Source organism: Dreissena polymorpha, chromosome 3 (assembly GCF_020536995.1).
Source record: "Dreissena polymorpha isolate Duluth1 chromosome 3, UMN_Dpol_1.0, whole genome shotgun sequence".
Lineage (NCBI taxonomy): Eukaryota > Metazoa > Mollusca > Bivalvia > Myida > Dreissenidae > Dreissena > Dreissena polymorpha.
The window spans coordinates 43,352,779-43,376,880 of NC_068357.1; the positions used below are offsets into that span (position 1 = coordinate 43,352,779).

The 24,102-nt window shown below is 41.7% G+C and overlaps 1 protein-coding gene across 2 annotated transcripts in view; it reads right to left on the minus strand.

Annotated features, from left to right (window-relative positions):
- Window positions 1–5,733, minus strand: part of LOC127873873 (serologically defined colon cancer antigen 8 homolog) — a 28,955-nt gene extending 23,222 nt beyond the window's left edge. For both annotated transcript variants that reach the window (XR_008046422.1, XM_052417969.1), the window contains exons 1-3: window positions 5,590–5,733; window positions 5,140–5,348; window positions 393–527 (exon numbers count right to left, since the gene is read on the minus strand). Coding sequence is in view for 1 of the 2 variants with exons in the window: in XM_052417969.1 (XP_052273929.1) it covers window positions 393–527; window positions 5,140–5,348; window positions 5,590–5,647 (402 nt within the window). In the remaining variant the exon portion in view is untranslated. The remainder of the gene's footprint in view (window positions 1–392; window positions 528–5,139; window positions 5,349–5,589) is intronic.
- Between the last annotated feature and the right edge of the window lie 18,369 nt (window positions 5,734–24,102).

Consider the following 24,102-nt stretch of genomic DNA (forward strand, 5'->3'; position numbering starts at 1 on the left):
TACCGTAGATAATTTTCATTTGCTTAAAGCATAGGTCTGACCGTACACTGTACATTGTCAGCATTGTTTGTAGTTTAATGATCGTTTTGATCATATGTACATCAGCTTGAGTGAGTGTTCTGGTTTCTGGAGTAAAAAGAACATTGTGATGCAGGAGATGACCTTTGTATGGATGCATTGTCACTCTGCTGCAAGCATTATAGCAGTTTAATGAACTACTTATGCACTTGGCAGTATTTTTAAGCAAAATTATCAGCAAAACGCTACTTTTATGTGCTGCCAGTGTGACATGCTACTTCAAGCGCCATGGACCTAGAACCGAATGAGGAGGGTCATGCAGCATAAAACATTGTCTTTGCCTAAAGTATTTGTCACAATCCGCATGTGCTTACCTTCATGTATCTGTTTTCTGCCTCTATCTGGTGCATGTAGGCGGCCTGCTGCTGTAGAAGGGAGGCAGTCTCCTCTGCTGAAGGTAGGGGTCCGCGAGGGTAGCTTGGCGGAGGCAAAGGGCCATGAGTGGAAGCCTGAGAGAAGTCTATATACTTAGACATAGTGTTTATTACAACCACAAAGCATTACAATCTAATCATTATGACATTCATACATTATATACCAGTGTTTGTCTAAAAACTAAACAAAAATGATAAGGTAAAGTGAAAGCATGATTGCAAATAAGAGTGAGGTATTTACCCATATTAATTTAAAGTACAGTCAAATGTAGCAGCCAGGGCTATAGATAACAAGCGTACGTGCGTTATTACGCAATTAAAATAACCAAAAACGTAATTAAATTCAAAATAAAGCGTACAAAAACGCAAATACAAATTTAATAACGTAATTCCCGTAAAAAAACCTTGCGTCATGAAACGCAATTCTTAAGAATACCGGGCGTATTTTTTAGACTGGTTATTTTCCGTACAAAAATGTACCGCATAGTTTTTATGCCGTCCAATGAAGAAAAGCGGTTATAAATCTTTGAGGTAGTATTGTAATTATTCGTAGACCGTCCGCTTTCTCATTTCATTTTCAAGGTATTCATCTCAAAATGACCCGAAAACGGGGTACATCGCTTTGAACAGCCATAACTTAATCAATTCTGTAGCTATTTTCTCGAACTCGGTCTTGTTCAACGCAAAAATGAATGAACTTTGAAAGGGAATTCAGTAATTGTTGTTATGTAAAGGTACCTTTTTAAATTCCTTTTGTATAAATAATATAGTAACCTTAGAAGATTTTTTATTATTTTATATATGTAATTCCCTACATTACCCAATTGAGTTAAAAAACCGGGAGTGAAAAACCCAATTAAGCTCAAAATTAGGGGGTGAAAATTTTTGCTAAAACTCTATTGAATTTTCAAAAACCCTATTGCTGTCAAAAACAGGGGGTAAATCACCCGATTACCCCAAAAGTTATCTATAGCCCTGGTAGCAGCCTATCAAGGGAAGAGGTCAAAGTGGGTTAGGTTTCATCAGCTGATAGTATTATCATCGTTCAAAGAAACGAAAACCAAAAGCTAAAATAATTGATAATCTTTTAATGTCTAGAGTAATACAAATGTACATGTACATTTTTATATCATACTTACATGTACATGTATTTAATAAACTGTATGAAATATCATGTTTTGATTAGCAAACCTACTTTGAACTTAAACATCACACAATCATGTTTTTTTTCAAATAACAAAAAAACTTTTACACTAATCATCTTTAATACAAGGCAAACGATTTATAACATAGAAAATATTCTCAACAAAAACAATCAAAAGATTAGCATAACTTGTAAAATACAAGTAATATGTTTTAAACCATGAACAACATTTTCATGATATGTACATGATGCTACAAATGATAAGAAATGTAATCTGTAATAATATGTACTACCTTAACACTGTAAATAAGTAATTAGAGATCAGGGTTTTTTTAGGGAAATTTTTTAAACCTGTAATATATTTAGAAAAGACGCTATGACGCCAGAGGTGCAAGACTAACAATGCAGATCTATTAGAAATTTCGTTCCCCCACCTGAGAATGAGTTCCTCATGACTGCTCAATACATGTGAAAAAATGGCTCTTATTGTGAAACACAATGGATACCAGTTGCTGGCTGCATACCGCATATGACCAGTTTACCACAGGTTCAGTAATGACTGATATTTTTGTGAGAAATCAATACTAACCGTTAAAGGGGGTTGACTGCAAACTCGTTTAACAAACCACTCTTTACAAGCCTGAATGAAATATTGTGATACTGATTTAGGCTTGATTGGTCATTGTCAGCTTGGGTACTACTTACATGTACCCCGGGTTCCACTAAGTATACTTAATTGTACCCAGGGTATTGTAAATATACCAACACATACCCGGAAAATTTATACTGTATCCGAGCTGTATTCCCGCCTAAAATCCAATGTCGTAAAATGCGCTACGGAATACGAAACAAAATTCTCTTTGAAAAAAAAAATGTATTCAAAATGTTTTTTGAGCAGGCGTTACGATAATATATAGGCCATTTGACATAATATTGACATAATTATAACCATAATTAATTTGATAAAAAAAAGCCGACAACAAACAATTTAGCGTTAGAATTCCCGGGTACAGTTCAGTATATTTACAGTACCCAGGGTACATTTAAGTAAATTTAAGAGTACCCAGGGTACATTTAAGTAGTGCCCGAGCTGATAATAACCAATCGAGCCTGACTTAGTGTTTACATTACATATAAAAGTATGTGAAACCTCTCAGAAAATAAAAAAAGGAATGCATAAAAAATACAGAGAACATAGAATAGTTTAGTAGATGTCAGCAGAGTATAGGACAAAAATACCATTTCTATTTTAAGACCATGCAGACTTATAGATTTGAGTAGCATTTTGATGCGCAGTAAAATTACTTTAAACACAGTCTGGTTTCCTGTGTATTGATGTAAAACTGCACAGTCTAAATTGACAAAAATGGTGCAATCAATGTTGTCTGCATTACGGTTTGTATCTTATGAGAAGTCAGATCAGCAATCATATGAAAATTAACTCCAAACTTTTATTGGAGTAACTTACCAAATGATCTGATAACAATATCTTTGCAACTGACTTACATACTTTGTAGTATTAATTTTTCTTTAAAATGCAAGCTCTAAAAAAGTTGAATAATGCATTAATATTGCTTGTTTTATAATAAGGTTTATCAAATCCCTTATCGCTATGAGATATTAATCTTATAAGTGTAATAAAAATCAGGGCTTTCCACAGGCCATTTAACGAAACCTCGCCGGGCGCTTGAATTTCGAAATCAGAGTCTCCGGGGCGCTTGAAATTTCAGTGTATTTTTCAGTAAAAGAAAGTGGAGATTGTTAAAAATAAAATCAAGAAATCTCTATCAGTGTATCAATATTCCCTGTTTTAAAAGAGCACTTGGTACCTACTTTCACAAGTAATCGCTATAAACACCACATGGGGTAATGGAATCCACTGATAAGAGAATAGCATGACGCGCGTATCGATTATTCTAGCCACATTACACAGTGATTTAAATGCTGACAAGGATGCATCAGGTAACTTTCCAGTCTTCAAACTGTGATGTTCATCGTCAAATCGGTTACGTGAATGCTTATGAGGGCGGGGTTAACTATCGACCATTATTTTTGATTGAATATCGCAGCTTGATTAGCAAGAAGTTGTACCATTTACATAATATAAAACCGGTAACTAGAACAGTACATCAAAGACAGTTTCGGGCATCATCATCACACCTTTTTACTGTAAACAAGTGTAACCTATGACTGATAATTAATACGAGAAATTAATTGCAAGTGGTAAACAAATACTTATAGCGAGTAAGTTTTGCAAATAACTCCCGGTTAAAAATTATGCGATACCAATTTAATTCCAGTACATGTATATTTCATCATGTTAATTTATAACGTTTTTCTGACATTTATTCGACACGTAATGCGCTTCAACAAATTTTTGTTGAATTAATTACGCACACTCATAAATGTTTTATACCAATTTAATTCCAGTACATGTATATTTCAATATGTTAATTTATAACGTTTTTCTGACATTTATTCGACACGTAATGCGCTCCAACAAATTGTTGAATAATTTACACACACTCGTAAATGTTTTGTCCGATAATCGATACTTAGAAGACTGATGATGGCAACAGGCCACAATCCTCGTGGACAACGTGAATTTCATGCATAATTCCGTCAAACATTTATTCTACTCGTAATGTGTTTAAACAAATTATCGTTGAATTCATAACGCAACTGTTAATATTTGTTGAAATCTCAAATGGGAATAATTAAATTTGTAATCCGAAACCCATTCCTGTAAGTCGATGTTAACGCGTTTTTAATCCGAAACACACTATCTTCCGAATGTAAATGTTCCCGCAACGTTAAAATATTCTGGCTTCAAATTAGCAGTGCAAATTTATTTTGTGTCAAATCTTTTTTCTCAATTAAAAAGAGCGAGAAAATTATGCAGCATGTACAACGTCACGTCATTTGCATATAAAGTGTGCGTGTAGCGTTTTAACAAGCACACAACACGTCAGGGGATTGACGCATGTTCAGAGGCTATATTTCATCAAATCTATAAATAGTCACTTAAAATTTATTTGATACTATAGAAAAATGGCAAGGTTTGTGTTAAAAAAAAAATTGAGAGCTTTTATCGTAAATATTTACCAGAAACGGATGTATTGAGGAATCATTCGAGATGGGATTTTACTATTTGTACGGGAAAGTTTTAAAACAATTAAACAATATAAAAATTTATATATTTTTAAAAGACCGGGGGATTTTCTTGAGGATTCATAGGGCACCAAATGACGTCTTTTGACGCTGTTTTTCTTTGAGTTATGACACACCACAGAACGTGAATTGACACGTTAAATTTTTGAAAAATTCAACGTCGGGAGGGAACACCCCTCCCGAACCACCCCTATCAGCCCCGGGGCGCCTGACAAAAATCCTGTGGAAAGCACTGAAAATGCAATAATTTTCTTTAATTTACCCCAAAATTGTATTGTGTATCCTCCAATAATCAGAGTAGGAGGTACAAGCACCCTCACATATAAATTTCCATGGGGATATTGTGACTAATTTAGAGCAATACTACAGTACCTGTGTTTCAGAGTCTTTAAGAATGTGTTGAAGACTTGTGACAGCATCTCTGTACTTCTGGGGCCTTGCCTCTGACTCATACCAACGCAGATGTCGAGGATTCACTGCTGCACTCAACTGCTCCTTGGCTCGAGTACTTGTGTTCAGCGTGGCATTGGGGCTGCCCGACAGCACATCCTCCAGACCGTGAAGGCTAGCGTTGGCTCTCTCTGTAAATTTTCATTTCAAAGATTTATTGCTGTTTACTCTAAGTGAAAGGGACTTTATCAATATAAACACGAAATCTTCACTATTTACATTGAAAATTATTGAACATACAGTGACACATGTTCAACATGGTCATGTTGACAAGTATTGGCACGAACTTGTAATTATTTTGATAAAGTGGAACATATTATCATAATAATTACCGGTATGGAATTATAGTTAATATAACTTATGGCAACACACCTCGTACAGCACGCTGATATGACTCTGCGTCATTTACATTCTCCGCATACGCATACATGTCTGATATTATTTGAACTACCTCTCTTCAACTCTGCGTTTTCATTTTCGTTGTTAAACCGGATGTTGACACTAATGCTAACGACTTGCACATGCGCATTGGCTCATTGAGGTACTAAAGTAGGTTACACTAAATCCAATTCCCATTGGGTCCCATAATGAAACGGCTAACTTTAAAGGCATTTGTATGGCATTTTCTTCATTTCAGGTGCAAGCATATAACAAATATCAAGATGCATATGTCTTTCTTTGTATATTGCAATAACAGTGGCTCAAATAACGACAAAGATAGTTTGAAAACATACAACTTATACCTTTTAAGAGAGAGAGAGTATAAGAGAATTCCAATAACGCATTGCGTTGATGTATTTGTCTTTAAATCGGACATAAAGTAAGGATGATCAATGATAGAAATCTTTTAAATCTCTTAGAAACATGTTTTCTTTTGTATGTAAAATACAATTGTTCAAATATGATTACTCAATATATTGCCTAGAATGTCCGAGTTAATTTTACTAAGTTGAAATAGATGGTAGTTTAATTCAGACTAACTGGTTGTATATCTACACAGTGTTATTTGCGATTATTATCAAATGCGGCTATATACTTTGGAAGAAAGAACATACAAACACACATGTTTTGCATGCTTGTTATATTAAATACTACAATTTGCTTTAATGGCATGCAAGCAAACGTACACACAGATTGCTATGTTTATACTGTACGCAGACATAGAAAATTTTAATTGAAACTAGAAATATATTTTGCGGTAATATTCCATATTTTATTAAAACCAAATTTAATTTTTATATAAAAAATGATATAGGTTGAAGTTGAGGTATATGCACATGACTTATATATTGAAGTTTATTGCAACCGACAAAAAAAAGCCGGAGCAGAGCACTCGCGATTTATGAAAACCTTTATTCAATTTGGGCCATGAAGGGTTGCCTGGTTTCTGGACGTAGACGTCAATTTTAAAGGAGCCTTTTACGTTTTTGTAAATTGACATAAGTAAAAAAAAGTTTCAGATTCGCAAATTTCGTTGTAGTTATGATATTTTTGAGAAAACAGTAATTCTGAACATTTACCATGCTCTAAAATATCCATTATAGGCATCTTCTGACGATTTAAAAACCTGAAAAATATCAAGCGTTGCAACGTGCAACGATTGAATAATTTGGAGAGTTCTGTTGTTGTCGTTAAAGTTTGTGACAACACGAGGATTGCTTATATAAAGTTAAAAAACATCACTCATTGTATGAGCACGGATGGCCGAGTGGTCTAAGCGTAAGACTTTTACCCCAGGGGTCAGTGGTTCGAGCCAAGTTAAGAGTTACTTTTCTTTCGTTTCTTTAATTTTATTCTTGTTTTTTTTTTTACTGGAACTTTTTAGATCCAATGTTTACATTTATCAATATAAAGCATTTAATGACAAACTTCAATACATGCAAAAATCTGTGAAAAGGGCCCTTTAAGAGAGGCTTATCGGTTATCGTAGCGAATTTTTGTTATCACTAAATTATTGTATAACATTAATAGTTTGATTGTTTATAAATATACATGTTAAAGCCAAAAGTCAATTTTATAGGACAAAAAATCATTGTTGCTCGAAAGTTTGATTTCGTGGGTACGGAAAATAAGACGAAAACAATGAATAAACAACAGCTCCGCGGACGGGGACAGTTACCCCCCCCCCCCAAAAAACAAAAAACAAAAAAAAAAACAACAACAACAAACATACACACAAAATCAGCGCCTTGACACTATTGTTTAATCATCGTTATAGTAAATGGATTGAGAATATTGAAGTATTATAAATAGTGACGTAAAGATGATCGAATGAAATCGATCAATCGTTGTTGGGTGAGAAAGTCAGCGATATTGGATTTCAATATGGATTATCTACTGTTCAAGGTCAATGCATCTGCAAACTATTAGGCCTCTCACTAATTCCTTTGATGACATATCGAACGGGAACCAATTTAACGTCACAGTAATCTTAACCTTTGGACAAGTAACCACAATTTAAATAGGGGTCATCTACTGTCGAAAGCCAATGCACAAGTGAATTATCAAGCAAATCGGTCAATGCGTTGACGAGTTATAGATCGGAAACGATTTTCACTCATATTATGGCAGTAACCTTGACATTGACCCAGCGACCCCAATATCGATAGGGTTCATGTACTGACCAAGGCCAATGCACATGGGATGTATCAAGCCAATGGGTGAATCAGTTGACGAGTAATTGATCGGAAAAGATTTCACACTTAGTGTTACAGTGACCTTGATCTTTGACCTAGTGACAAATTTAATTAGGGGCCATCTACTGTCCAACGACAATGCTCATGGGAATTATCAAGCCAATCGGTCCCTCCGATCACAAGTTATTGATTGAAAACCATTTTCTCTCGAAGTGTGACAGTGACCTTGACCTTTTACTTAGTTACCCCAATTTCGATAGGGGTCACCTACTGGCAGTGGCCAATGTACATGGGAAAAATCAAGCCAATTGGTCAATCAGGTCACAAACGAATTGGTTTACCGACTGACCGACAGACCGGCCGACATCCATCAAAACAGTATAAGGGCATAACAAAAAGATATAAAATTTATTCCTTTACATCTAATATACCTTTTGTGACTAATTCATTTTCTTTCTTTTTTCCATGAATAACTGATATAAAATATTTCATATGGTGAAAACATAGGGTAGTGTAAGGTCGTGTATTCCCGGTACATATATTAATGCATAAGATTTAATACCTTTGATAAAAATGTTTATTAAGTTTGTTTGATTATATAGAAGTCTCATATACATTATAGATTGGACTGAATGCTCTGGAAATGTCGATACAAGGCATAACTGTACATACTTAGCAATACATAAAAACCACTATTAAGGTGCTCTGCATTGGGTCTTATTTATCAGAATTTGAATGTGTTTTTTTACAACAATAACTGTTTTAAACAACGTACCGGGTTAACTATAATTAAGAGTAACTTGCAGGAGTAAAATTCTTAAAGCAGTTAAAGCTGCTCGACAAAACATTTAAACATCAACATAAATTAGTAAATTTATGTTAAATATTTTCCTTAATCGAAATAGATTGGTTTGAAAAAAGTAGAATCTATAATCTTGTGTCGACTGATAAAAACACCGTTTTGGGGAATGTATTATTGCCTTCCGGAAAAAAAACTTATGTCAAGAAAGTGACGTCACAATAACGTTTATAGTAACGTGATCATTTCGCGGTTGTTTGGTAAACAAACAAGACGTCTTTCACAGCGCTCTTACAGTAATGACTAGTTTACAGATATTTGTAGAAACGATGTGTCAGGAATTGATCAAAGAATGGTAAGAAAAAGAAGTTATCATATGTATGCCTTATTTTGAAGCAAACTTATGCGCGGAGTCAAAATTATACACGACAAATTAATACATTATTTGGTGGTGAAAAAACACACAATAATTTTCTGTAGCTGGCTAATTTTTTTTCCAAACTTGAATATTGATAAAACGCATACAATTTACAAATATTTTAGAACTATATCTGACTTAGATTCCGCGTTTTTTTATTTTGAAATATTTTACTTATTAATAATTAGTCATATTGCTGTTTGCATTTTGGGTAAGTTTATTTTCAAAATTCAGATTTCCGGTTTCAACAAGCGTTCTTCTCTTTTCATTAAAATCAATTCATTTTACAAGAATCCCTGGTATTTCACACATTCTGTTTATCTCTGTTTGATTACGTTGCTATTTTACAAAACACACGTTGTTGTTGTAGATCTAATCAAGCTTTTGAACAAACATATTAAGTTATTTTCCACTGAGTTTATAAATTTATTATTTAACGTAAAATAAACGTAGATTTAACAATAGTAATTTGCTAATTATTCCCAAATTAAAGAAGCAGTGTATAATGATTTGCATGTCCGTCTGTCTATATGTCATACGGTCCGTAGACAGTTCGTTTCGCGCGATATTTAGAGAACGCTCTGATCTCATAGACGATCTGGGAGTGTCTGGCACCGTCGAAGACTGTCTGTGAGACTTCTTGGCACCTTCGTAGACTATCTGGGAGTGTCTAGCAACGTCGAAGACTGTCTGGGAGACCTCTTGGCATCGTCGTAGACTGTCTGCGAGTGTCTGGCACCGCCTGGGAGTGTCTGGCCACGTCTGAGACGGTCTGGGAGACCCCCTTGCACCGTCGTAGACTGTCTGGAAGTGTCTAGAAACGTCGAAGACTGACTGGGAGACCTCTTGGCACCGTCGTAGACTGAGTGGGAGTGTTTAGCAACATCGAAGACTGTCTGGGAGACCTCTTGGCACCGTCGTAGACTGTCTGTGAGTGTATAGCAACGTCGAAGACTGTATGGGAGACCTCTTGGCACCGGTGTAGACTGTCTGCGAGTGTCTGGCACCGTCTGGGAGTGTCTGGGAGACCTCTTTGCACCGTAGAAGACTGTCTGCGAGTGTCTGGCACCGTCTGGGAGTGTCTGGCACCGTCTGGGACTGAATGGGAGACCTCTTGGCACCGTCGTAGACCGTCTGGGAGTGTCTAGGAACGTCAAAGACTGTCTAGGAGACCTCTTTGCACCGTCGTAGACGATCTGGATGTGTCTGGCACCGTTGAAGACTGTCTGGGAGACCTCTTGGCATCGTCGTAGACTGACTGGGAGTGTCTAGCAACGTCGAAGACTGTCTGGGAGACCTCTTGGCACCGTCGCAGACTGTCTGCGAGTGTCTGGCACCGTCTGGGAGTGTCTGGCACCGTCTGAGACCGTCTGGGAGACCTCTTTGCACCGTCGTAGACGATCTTGGAGTGTTTGGCACCGTCGAAGACTGTCTGGGAGACTTCTTGGCACCGTCGTAAACTATCTGGGAGAGTCTAGCAACGTCGAAGACTGTCTGGGCGACCTCTTGGCACCGTCGTAGACTGTCTGCGAGTGTCTGGCACCGTCTGGGAGTGTCTGGCACAGTCTGAGACTGTCTGGAAGACCTCTTGGCACCGTCGTAAACTGTCTGAGAGTGTCTAGCAACGTCGAATACGGTCTGAGAGACCTCTTGGCACCGTCGTAGACTGTCTGGGAGTGTCTAGCAACGTCGAAGACTGATTGGTAGACTTCTTGGCACCGTCTGGGAGTGTCTGGCACCGTCTGAGACTGTCTGGGAGACCTCTTGGCACCGTTGTAGACTGTCTGGGAGTGTCTGGCACCGTTTGAGACTGTCTGGGAGACCTGTTGGCACCGTCGTAGACTGTCTGGGCGTGTCTGGCACCGTCTGAGACCGTCTGGAAGACCTCTTGGCACCGTCGTAGACTGTCTGGGAGTGTCTGGCACCGTCTAGGAGACCTCTTGGCACCGTCGTAGACTGTCTGGGAGTGTCAAGCAACGTCGAAGACTGTCTGGGAGACCTCTTGGCACCGTCGTAGACTGTCTGAGTGTGTCTGGCACCGTTTGGGAGTGTCTGGCACCGTCTGAGACTGTCTGGGAGACCTCTTGGCACCGTCGTATACTGTCCGGGAGTGCCTGGGACCGTTTGAGACTGTCTGGGAGACCTCTTGGCGCCATCGTAGACCGTCTGGGAGTGTCTTGCAACGTCAAAGACTGTCTGGGAGACCTCTTGGCACCGTCGTGGACTGTCTTGGAGTGTCAAGCAACGTCGAAGACTGTCTGGGACACCTCTTTGCATCGTCGTAAACTGTCTGCGAGTGTTTGGCACCGTCTGGGAGACCTCTTGGCACAGTCGTAGACTGCCTGGGAGTGTCAAGCAACGTCGAAGACCGTCTGCGAGACCTCTTGACACCGTCGTTGACGATCTGGGAGTGTCTAGCAACGTCGAAGACTGTCTGCGAGACCTATTGTCACTGTCGTAGACTGTCTGGGAGTGTCTAGCAACGTCGAGGACTGTCTGGGAGACATCTTGGCACCGTCGTAGACTGTCTGCGAGTGTCTGGCACCGTCTGGGAGTGTCTGGCACCGTCTGTGACTGTCTGGGAGACCTCTTGGTACCGTCGTTGACTGTTTGGGAGTGTCTAGCAACGTCGAGGACTGTCTGGGAGACCTCTTGGCACCGTCGTAGACTGTCTGGGAACGTCTAGCAACGTCGAAGACTGTCTAGGAGACCTCTTGGCACCGTCGTAGACTGTCTAGGAGTGTCTAGCAACGTCGAAGACTGTCTGGGAGACCTCTTGGCACCGTCGTAGACTGTCTGGGTGTGTCTAGCAACGTCGAAGACTGTCTGGGAGACCTCTTGGCACCGTCGTAGACTGTCTGGGAGTGTCAAGCAACGTCGAAGACCGTCTGCGAGGCCTCTTGGCACCGTCGTAGACGATCTGGGAGTGTCTAGCAACGTCGAAGACTGTCTAGGAGACATCTTGGCACTATCGTAGACTGTCTGGGAGTGTCTAGCAACGTCGAGGACTGTCTGGGAGACCTCTTGGCACCGTCGTAGACTGTCTGGGAGTGTCTAGCAAATTCGAAGACTGTCTGGGAGACCTCTTGGCACCGTCGTAGACTGTCTGGGAGTGTCTAGCAAATTTGAAGACTGTCTGGGAGACCTCTTGGCACCGTCGTAGACTGTCTGAGAGTGTCTGGCACCGTCTGGGAGTGTCTGGCACCGTCTGAGACTGTCTGTGAGACCTCTTGGCACCGTCGTAGACTGTCCGGGAGTGCCTGGGACCGTTTGAGGCTGTCTGGGAGACCACTTGGCGCCATCGTAGACCGTCTGGGAGTGTCTTGCAACGTCAAAGACTGTCTGGGAGACCTCTTGGCACCGTCGTGGACTGTCTGGGAGTGTCAAGCAACGTCGAAGACTGTTTGGGAGACCTCTTTGCATCGTCGTAGACTGTCTGCGAGTGTCTGTTACCGTCTGGGAGTGTCTGTGAGACCTCTTGGCACCGTCGTAGACTGTCTGCGAGTGTCTGGCACCGTCTGGGAGTGTCTGGCACCGTCGAAGACTGTCTGGAAAACCTCTTGGCACGGTCGTTATCTGTCTGGGAGTGTCTAGCAACGTCGAAGACTGACTTGGAGACCTATTGGCACCGTCGTAGACTGTCTGCGAGTGTCTGACACCGTCTGGGAGTGTCTGGCACCGCCTGAGACTGTCTGGGAGACCTCTTGGCACCGTCGTAGACTGTCTGGGAATGCCTGGCATCGTTTGAGACTGTCTGAGAGACCTCTTGACACCGGCGTAAACTGTCTGGGAGTGTCTTGCACCGTCGAAGACTGTCTGGGAGACCTCTTGGCACCGTCGAAGACTGTCTGGATGTGTCTGGCACCGTCGAAGACTGTCTGGGAGACCTCTTGGCACCGTCGTAGATTGTCTGCGAGTGTCTGGAACCGTCTGGGAGTGTTTGGCAACTTCTGAGACTGTCTGGGAGACCTCTTGGCACCGTCGTAGACTGTCTGCGAGTTTCTACGATGTGGGAGTGTCTGGCACCGTCGAAGACTGTCTGGGTGACTTCTTGGCACCGTCGTAGACTGTCTGGGAGTGTCTAGCAACGTCGAAGACTGACTGGTAGACTTCTTGGTACCGTCTGAGTCTGTCTGGGAGTCCTCTTGGCACCGTCGTAGACTGTCTTTGAGCGTCTAGCAACGTCAAAGACTGTTTGGAAGACCTCTCGGCACCATCATAGACTGATTGCGAGTGTCTGGCACCGTCTGGGAGTGTCTGGGAGACCTCTTGGCACCGTCGTAGACTGTCTGCGAGTGTCTGACACCGTCTGGGAGTGTTTGGCACCGTCGGAGACTGTCTGGGAGACATCTTGGCACGGTCGTAGACTGTCTGGGAATGTCTAGCAACGTCGAAGACTGTCTGGGAGACCTCTCGGCACCGTCGTAGACTGTCTTGGAGTGTCTAGCAACGTCGAAGACTGTCTGGGAGACCTCTTGGCTCCGTCGTAGACTGTCTGGGTGTGTCAAGCAACGTCGAAGACTGTCTGGGAGACCTCTTGGCACAGTCGTAGACTGTCTGGGAGTGTCAAGCAACGTCGAAGACTGTCTGAGAGACCTCTTGGCACCGTTGTAGACTGTCTGCGAGTGTCTGGCAACGTCTGGAAGTGTCTTGCACCGTCTGAGACCGTCTGGGAGACCTTTTGGTACCGTTGTAGACTGTCTGGGAGTGTCTGGCACCGTTTGAGACTGTCTGGGAGACCTGTTGGCACCGTCGTAGACTGTCTGGGAGTGACTGGCACCGTCTGAGACCGTCTGGGAGACCTCTTGGCACCGTCGTAGACTATCTGGGAGTGTCTGGCACCGTCTGGGAGACCTTTTGGCATCGTCGTAGACTGTCTGGGAGTGTCAAGCAAATCGAAGACTGTCTGGGAGACCTCTTAACACCGTCGTAGACTGTCTGGGAGTGTCTGGCACTGTCTGGGAGTGTCTGGCACCGTCTGAGACTGTCTGGGAGACATCTTGGCACCGTGGTGGACTGTCTGGGAGTGTCAAGCAACGTCGAAGACTGTCTGGGAGACCTCTTTGCATCGTCGTAGACTGTCTGCGAGTGTTTGGCCCCGTCTGGGAGACCTCTTGGCACAGTCGTAGACTGCCTGGGAGTGTCAAGCAACGTCGAAGACCGTCTGCGAGACCTCTTGACACCGTCGTAGACGATCTGGGAGTGTCTAGCAACGTCGAAGACTGTCTGCGAGACCTCTTGGCACTGTCGTAGACTGTCTGGGAGTGTCTAGCAACGTCGAGGACTGTCTGGGAGACATCTTGGCACCGTCGTAGACTGTCTGCGAGTGTCTGGCACCGTCTGGGAGTGTCTGGCACCGTCTGTGACTGTCTGGGAGACATCTTGGTACCGTCGTTGACTGTTTGGGAGTGTCTAGCAATGTCGAGGACTGTCTGGGAGACCTCTTGGCACCGTCGTAGACTGTCTGGGAACGTCTAGCAACGTCGAAGACTGTCTAGGAGACCTCTTGGCACCGTCGTAGACTGTCAAGGAGTGTCTAGCAACGTCGAAAACTGTCTGGGAGACCTCTTGGCACCGTCGTAGACTGTCTGGGTGTGTCTAGCAACGTCGAAGACTGTCTGGGAGACCTCTTGGCACCGTCGTAGACTGTCTGGGAGTGTCAAGCAACGTCGAAGACCGTCTGCGAGGCCTCTTGGCACCGTCGTAGACGATCTGGGAGTGTCTAGCAACGTCGAAGACTGTCTAGGAGACATCTTGGCACTATCGTAGACTGTCTGGGAGTGTCTAGCAACGTCGAGGACTGTCTGGGAGACATCTTGGCACCGTCGTAGACTGTCTGGGAGTGTCTAGAAAATTCGAAGACTGTCTGGGAGACCTCTTGGCACCGTTGTAGACTGTCTGGGAGTGTCTAGCAAATTCGAAGACTGTCTGGGAGACCTCTTGGCACCGTCGTAGACTGTCCGGGAGTGCCTGGGACCGTTTGAGACTGTCTGGGAGACCTCTTGGCGCCATCGTAGACTGTCTGGGAGTGTCTAGCAACGTCGAAGACTGACTGGTAGACTTCTTGGTACCGTCTGAGTCTGTCTGGGAGTCCTCTTGGCACCGTCGTAGACTGTCTGGGAGCGTCTAGCAACGTCAAAGACTGTTTTGGAGACCTCTTGGCACCGTCGTAGACTGTCTGCGTGTGTCTGGCACCGTCTGGGAGTGTCTGGCACCGTCTGAGTCTGTCTGGGAGTCCTCTTGGCATCGTCGTAGACTGTCTGGGAGCGTCTAGCAACGTCGAAGACTGTCTGGGAGACCTCTTGGCACCGTCGTAGACTGTCTGCGTGTGTCTGGCACCGTCTGGGAGTGTCTGGCACCGTCTGAGACTGTCTGGGAGACCTCTTGGCACCGTCGTAGACTGTCTGGGAGTGTCTAGCAACGTCGAAGACTGTCTGGGAGACATCTTAGCACCGTCGTAGACTGTCTGGGACTGTCTAGCAACGTCGAAGATTGTCTGGGAGACCTCTTGGCACCGTCGTAGACTGTTTGGGAGTTTCTAGCAACGTCGAAGACTGTCTGGCATTGTCTCTCTTGTAGTTGATGGTATTGTCTCCGTGTTTGAAAACGATAGAGTAGTTCCTGCTGTAGTAATGGATGGAGATGTCTCTGTTGCAGTACTGGCTGATGTTGTCTCTATTTTAGTACTTGATGGAGCTGTATCTGTGGCAGTTACGGATTGAGTAATCTCCGTTGTTGTAATAGACGGAGACGTCTCTGAAGTATTACTGGATTGAGTTGTCTCAGTTGAAGTAAAAGATGGAGTTTTTTCTGTTGTAGTACTGGATGTGGTCGTGTTTGCTGTAGTATTTGATTGAGTTGTCTCTGTTATGGTACTGGATGGAGTTTTATCTGCGGAATTAACGGATTTATTTATCTCCGTTGTAGTAAACGATGGAGTTGTCTGTGAAGGTGTACTGGATTGAGTTGTCTCCGTTGAAGTACTGGATGGAGTTGTTTCTGTTGTAGAAATGGATGGCGTTGTTTCCGTTGTTATCAAAGATAGAGTTGTCTCTATGGTAGAAATGGATGGAGTTGACACTGTTGTAGTAATATATGCAGTTCTCTGTAGGGGTACTAGCTGTAGTATTCTCTGTTACAGTACTGAGTGGTATTGTATCTGTGGAAGTAATAGATGAAGTTGTCTCTGTGAAAGTACTGTTTTGAGTTGTCTCCGTTGTGGTTATATGTGGAGTTGTTTCTTTTGTAGTACTGGATTGAGTTGTCTCAGTTATTGTACTGGGTGCAGTTGTCTCTCTTGTAGTTGATGGTGGAGTCTCCTTGATAGAAAACGGTAGAGTAGTTTCTTCTGTAGTATTGGAGGGAGTTGCCTCTGTTGTAGTACTGGATGATGTCTCTGTTTTAGTACTTGATGGAGCTGTATCTGTGGTCGTATCGGATTGAGTTATCTCCGTTGTTGTTATAGACGGTGTCGGTTGTGAAGTAGTACTGGATTGAGTTGTCTCCGGTGAAGTAAGAGATGGAGTTTTCTCCGTTGTAGATCTTGATGGAGTTGTATTTGCTGTAGTATTTGGTTGAGTTGTCTCTGTTGAAGTACTGGATGTAGTTGTATCTGCGGTGCTAACGGATTGATTTATCTCTGTTGTAGTCAACGACGGAGTTGTCTGTGAAGAAGTACTGGATTGAGTTGTCTCCGTTGAAGTATTGGATGGAGTTGTTTCTGTTGTAGAAATGGATGGCGTTGTTTCCGTTGTTATAAAAGATGGAGTTGTCTCTGTTGTAGTAATGGATAGAATTGACACTAATGTAGTAAAAAATGCAGTTGTCTTTGTAAGAGTACTGGCTGTCGTATTCTCTGTTACAGTACTGAGTGGTATTGTCTCTGTGAATGTAATTGATGGAGTTGTCTCTGCTTAAGTACTGGATTGAGTTGTCTCCGTTGTAGTTATATATGGAATTGTTTCTTTTGTAGTACTTGATGGAGATTCCTCTGTTATTGTACTGGAAGGAGTTGTCTCTCTTGTAGTTGATGGTGTTGTCTCCGTGGTAGAAAACGATATAGTAGTTCCTTTTGTAGTAATGGATGGAGAAGTCTCTGTTGAAGTACTGGATGATGTTCTCTCTGTTGCAGTACTTCATGGAGCTGTTTCTGTGGAAGTTACGGATTCAGTTATCTTCGTTGTTGTAATAGACGGATTCGTCTCTGAAGCAGTACTGAATTGAGTTGTCTCCGTTGTAGTAAGAGATGGAGTTTCTCTGTTGTAGTACTGGATGAGGTTGTATATGCTGTAGTACTTGATTGAGTTGTCTCTGTTATAGTACTGGATGGAGTTGTATCTGCGGTGGTAACGTATTGATTTATCTCCGTTGTAGTAAACAACGGAGTTGTCTGTGAAGATGTACTGGATTGAGTTGTCTCCGTTGAAGTACTGGATGGAATTGTTTCTGTTGTAGAAACGGATGGCGTTGTTTCCGTTGTTATAAAAGATAGAGTTTTCTCTGTGGTACTAATGGATGGAGTTGACACTGTTGTAGTATTAGATGCAGTTGTCTCTGTAGGAGTACTGGCTGTAGTATTCTCTGTTACAGTACTGATTTGTATTGCCTCTGTGGAAGTAATTGATGGAGTTGTCTGTGCTAAAGTACTGGATTGTTGTCTGCGTTGTAGTTATATATAGAGTTGTTACTTTTGTAGTACTGGATAGAGATTCCTCTGTTATTGTACTGGATTGAGTTGTCTCTCTTGTAGTTGATGTTGTTGTCTCCGTGGTAAAAAACGATAGAGTAGTTTCTACTGAAGTAATGGATGGATTTGTCTCTGTTGTAGTACTGGATGATGTTGTCTCTGTTTTAGTACTTGATGGAGCTGTATCTGTGGTCGTAACGGATCTCCTTTGTTGTTATAGACGGTGTCGTCTCTGAAGTATTATTGGATTGACTTGTCTCCGGTGTAGAACGAAACGGAGTTTTCTCTGTTGTAGTAATGAATGGAGTTGTATTAGCTGTAATATTTGATTGAGCTGACTCTGTTGTAGTACTGGAAGGAGTTGTATCTGCGGTGGTAAAGAATGGATTTATCTCCGTTGTAGTAAACGACGGAGTTGTCTGTGAAGAAGTACTGGATTGAGTTTTCTCCGTTGAAGTAATGGATGGAGTTGTTTCTGTTGTAGAAATGGATGGCGTTGTTTCCGTTGTTATCAAAGAAAGTGTTGTCTCTGTGGTAGTAATGGATGGAGTTGACACTGTTGTAGTAATATGTACAGTTGACTCTGTACGAGTACTGGCTGTAGTATTCTCTGTTACAGTACTGAGTGGTATTGTCTCTCTGGAAGTAATGGATTGATTTGTCTCTGCTAAAGTACTGGATTGAGTTGTCTCAGTTGTAGTTATATATGCAGTTGTTTCTTTTGTAGTACCGGATTGAGTTGTCGCTGTTATTGTACTGGATGGGGTTGTCTCTCTTGTAGTTGTCTCTGCGGTAGAAAACGATTGAGTAGTTGCTACTGTAGTAATGGATGGAGATGTCTCTGTTCTAGTACTGGATGATGTTGTCTCTGTTGCAGTACCTGATGGAGCTGTATCTGTGGTAGTGACAGATTGAGCTATCTCCGTTGTTGTAATATACGGAGTCGTCTCTGAAGTAGTACTGGATTGAGTTGTCTCCGTTGAAGTAAGAGACGGAGTTTTCTCTGTTGTAGTACTGGATGGGGTTGTATTAGTTGTAATATTTGATTGAGTTGTCTCTGTTATAGAACTGGATAGAGTTTTATCTGCGGTGGTAACGCATTGATTTATCTCTGTTGTAGTAAACGACGGAGTTGTCTGTGAAGAAGTACTGGATTGAGTTGTCACCGTTGAAGTACTGGATGGAGTTGTTTCTGTTGTAGAAATGGATGGCGTTGTTTCGGTTGTTACAAAAGATAGAGTTGTTTCTGTGGTAGTAATGGATGGAGTTGACACTGTTGTAGTAATAGATGCATTTGTCTCTGTAGGAGTACTGGCTGTAGTATTCTCTGTTACAGTACTGAGTGGTAGTGTATCTGTGGAAGTAATGGATAGAGTTGTCTCTGGGAAAGTACTGTATTGAGTTGTCTCCGTTGTGGTTATATGTGGAGTTGTTTCTTTTGTAGTACTGGATGGAGTTGTCTCTGTTATTGCACTGGACGCAGTTGTTTCTCTTGTAGTTGATGGTGGTGTCTCCTTGGTAGTAAACGATAGTGTAGTTTCTACTGAAGTAATGGATGGAGTTGTCTCTGTTGTAGTACTGGATGATGTTGTCTCTGTTTTAGTTCTTAATGGAGCTGTATCTGTTGTCGTAACGGATTGAGTTATCTCCGTTGTTGTTATAGACGGTGTCGTCTCTGAAGTAGTACTGGATTGATTTGTATCCGGTGAAGTAGAGATGGAGTTTTCTCTGTTGTAGCACTGGATGGAGTTGTATTTGCTGTAGTATTTGATTGAGTTGTCTCTGTTGTAGTACTGGATGGAGTTGTATCTGCGGTGGTAACGGATTGATTTATCTCCGTTGTAATAAACGAGGAGTTGTCTGTGAAGAAGTACTGGATTGAGTTGTCTCCGTTGAAGTACTAGATGGAATTGTTTCTGTTGTAGAAATGGATGGCGTTGTTTCCGTTGTTATAAAAGATAGAGTTTTCTCTGTGGTAGTAATGGATGGAGTTGACACTGTTGTAGTAATAGATACAGTTGACTCTTTAGGAGTACTGGCTGTAGTATTCTCTGTTACAAAACTGAGTGGTATTGTCTCTGTGGAAGGAATTGATGGAGTTGTCTCTGCTAAAGTACTTTATTGAGTTGTCTCCGTTGTAGTTATGTATGGAGTTGTTTCTTTTGTTGTACTGGATTGAGTTGTCTCTGTTATTGTACTGGATGGGGTTGTCTCTCTTGTAGTTGATGGTGTTGTCTCTGCGGTAGAAAACGATTGAGTAGTTGCTACTGTAGTAATGGATGGAGATGTCTCTGTTCTAGTACTGGATGATGTTGTCTCTGTTGCAGTACCTGATGGAGCTGTATCTGTGGTAGTGACAGATTGAGCTATCTCCGTTGTTGTAATATACGGAGTCGTCTCTGAAGTAGTACTAGATTGAGTTGTCTCCGTTGAAGTAAGAGATGGAGTTTTCTCTGTTGTAGTACTGGATGGGGTTGTATTAGTTGTAGTATTTGATTGAGTTGTCTCTGTTATAGAACTGGATGGAGTTTTATCTGCGGTGGTAACGGATTGATTTATCTCTGTTGTAGTAAACAACGGAGTTGTCTGTGAAGAAGTACTGGATTGAGTTGTCTCCGTTGAAGTACTGGATGGAGTTGTTTCTGTTGTAGAAATGGATGGCGTTGTTTCGGTTGTTACAAAGGATAGAGTTGTTTCTGTGGTAGTAATGGATGGAGTTGACACTGTTGTAGTAATAGATGCATTTGTCTCTGTAGGAGTACTGGCTGTAGTATTCTCTGTTACAGTACTGAGTGGTAGTGTATCTGTGGAAGTAATGGATAGAGTTGTCTCTGGGAAAGTACTGTATTGAGTTGTCTCCGTTGTGGTTATATGTGGAGTTGTTTCTTTTGTAGTACTGGATGGAGTTGTCTCTGTTATTGTACTGGACGCAGTTGTCTCTCTTGTAGTTGATGGTGGTGTCTCCTTGGTAGTAAACGATAGTGTAGTTTCTACTGAAGTAATGGATGGAGTTGTCTCTGTTGTAGTACTGGATGATGTTGTCTCTGTTTTAGTTCTTAATGGAGCTGTATCTGTTGTCGTAACGGATTGAGTTATCTCCGTTGTTGTTATAGACGGTGTCGTCTCTGAAGTAGTACTGGATTGATTTGCGTCCGGTGAAGTAGAGATGGAGTTTTCTCTGTTGTAGCACTGGATGGAGTTGTATTTGCTGTAGTATTTGATTGAGTTGTCTCTGTTGTAGTACTGGATGGAGTTGTATCTGCGGTGGTAACGGATTGATTTATCTCCGTTGTAATAAACGACGGAGTTGTCTGTGAAGAAGTACTGGATTGAGTTGTCTCCGTTGAAGTACTAGATGGAATTGTTTCTGTTGTAGAAATGGATGGCGTTGTTTCCGTTGTTATTAAAGATAGTGTTTTCTCTGTGGTAGTAATGGATGGAGTTGACACTGTTGTAGTAATAGATACAGTTGTCTCTTTAGGAGTACTGGCTGAAGTATTCTCTGTTACAGAACTGAGTGGTATTGTCTCTGTGGAAGGAATTGATGGAGTTGTCTCTGCTAAAGTACTTGATTGAGTTGTCTCCGTTGTAGTTATGTATGGAGTTGTTTCTTTTGTTGTACTGGATAGAGTCTTGTAGTTGATGGTGATGTTTCCGTGGTAGAAAACGATAGAGTAGTTCCTACTGTATAAATGGATGGAGATGTCTCTGTTGTAGTCCTGGATGATGTTGTCTCTGTTGCATTACTTGATGGAGCTATATCTGTGGAAGTTACGGATTCAGTTATCTCCGTTGTTGTGAAAGACGGGGTCGTCTTTGAGGTAGTACTGGATTGAGTTGTCTCTGTTGTAGTAAGAGATGGAGTTTTCTCTGTTGTAGTACTGGATGAGGGGTTGTATTTGCTGTAGTATTTGATTGAGTTGTCTCTGTTATGGTACTGGATGGAGTTGTATCTGCGGTGGTAAAGGATTGATTTATCTCCGTTTTAGTAAACGACGGAGCTGTCTGTGAAGATGTACTGGATTGAATTGTCTCCGTTGAAGTTATAGATGAAATTGTTTCTGTTGTAGAAATGGATGGCGTTGTTTCCATTGTTATAAAAGATAGAGTTGTCTCTATGGTAGTAATGGATGATGTTGACACTGTTGTAGTAATAGATGCAGTTGTCTCTGTAGGAGTACTGGCTGTAGTATTCTCTGTTACAGTACTGAGTTTTATTGTCTCTGTGGAAGTAATTGATGGAGTTGTCTCTACTAAAGTACTGTATTGAGTTGTCTCAGTTGTAGTTATAAATGGAGTTGTTTCTTTTGTAGTACTGGATGGAGTTGTCTCTGTAATTTTACTGGATTGAGTTGTCTCTCTTGTATTTGATGGTGTTGTCTCCGTTGTAGAAAACGATAGAGTAGTTACTACTGTAGTAATGGATGGAGATGTCTCTGTCGTAGTACTGGATGATGTTGTCTCTGTTGCAGTACTTGATGGAGCTGTATCTGCGGTAGTTACAGATTGAGTTATCCCCGTTGTTGTAATAGACGGAGTCGTCTCTGAAGTAGTACTGGATTGAGTTGTCTCCGTTGAAGTAAGAGATGGAGTTTTCTCTGTTGTAGTACTGGATGGGGTTGTATTTGTTGTATTATTCGATTGAGTTGTCTCCGTTATAGTACTGGATGGAGTTTTATCTGCGGTGTTAACGGATTGATTTATCTCCGTTGTAGTAAACGACGGAGTTGTCTGTGAAGATGTACTGGATTGAGTTGTCTCCGTTGAAGTACTGGATTGAATTGTTTCTGTTGTAGAAATGGATGGCGTTGTTTCCGATGTTATAAAAGATAGAGTTGTCTCTGTGGTAGTAATAGATGGAGTTGACACTGTTGTAGTAATAGATGCAGTTGTCTCTGTAGGAGTACAGGCTGTAGTATTCTCTGTTACAGTACTGAGTGGTATTGTCTCTGTGGAAGTAATGGATGAAGTTGTCTCTGTGAAAGTACTGTATTGAGTTGTCTCCGTTGTGGTTATATGTGGAGTTGTTTCTTTTGTAGTTCTGGATGGAGTTGTCTCTGTTATTGTACTGGATGCAGTTTTCTCTCTTGAAGTTGATGGTGGTGTCTCCTTGGTAGTAAACGATAGAGTAGTTTCTACTGTAGTAATGGATGGAGTTGTCTCTGTTGTAGTACTGGATGATGTTGTCTCGGTTTGAGTATTTGATGGAGCAGTATCTGTGGTCGTAACGGATTGAGTTAGCTCCGTTGTTGTTATAGACGGTGTCGTCTCTGAAGTAGTACTGGATTGAGTTGTCTCCGGTGAAGTAAGAGATGGAGTTTTCTCTGTTGTAGCACTGGATGGAGTTGTATTTGTTGTAGTATTCGATTGAGTTGTCTCTGTTATAGTACTGAATGGAGTTGTATCTGCGGTGGTAACGGATTGATTTATCTCCGTTGTAGTAAACGACGGATTTGTCTGTGAAGAAGCACTGGATTGAGTTGTCTCCGTTGAAGTACTATATGGAATGTTTCTGTTGTAGAAATGGATGGCGTTGTTTCCGTTGTTATAAAAGATAGAGTTGTCTCTGGTAGTAATGGATGGAGTTGGCACTGTTGTAGTAATAGATTCAGTTGTCTCTGTAGGAGTACTGTCAGTAGTATTCTCTGTTACAGTACTTAGTGGAATTGCCTCTGTGAATGTAATTGATGGAGCTGTCTGTGCTAAAGTACTGGATTGAGTTGTCTCCGTTGTAGTTATATATGGAGTTGTTTCTTTTGTAGTACTTGACAGAGATTCCTTTGTTATTGTACTGGATTGAGTTGTCTCTCTTGTAGTTGATGGTTTTGTCTCCGTGGTAGAAAACGATCGAGTAGTTCCTACTGTAGTAATGGATGGAGATGTCTCTGTTGCAGTACTGGCTGATATTGTCTCTGTTTTAGTACTTGATGGAGCTGTATCTGTGGCAGTTACGGATTGAGTTAGAGTTATCTCCGTTGTTGTAATAGACGGAGACGTCTCTGAAGTATTACTGGATTGAGTTGTCTCAGTTGACGTAAAAGATGGAGTTTTCTCTGTTGTAGTACTGGATGTGGTTGTGTTTGCTGTAGTATTTGATTGAGTTGTCTCTGTTATGGTACTGGATGGAGTTTTATCTGCGGTGTTAACGGATTGATTTATCTCCGTTGTAGTAAACGACGGAGTTGTCTGTGAAGGTGTACTGGATTGAGTTGTCTCCGTTGAAGTACTGGATGGCATTGTTTCTTTTGTAGAAATGGATGACGTTGATTCCGTTGTTATAAAAGATAGAGTCTTCTCTGTGGTAGTAATGGATGGATTTGACACTGTTGTAGTAATAGATACAGTT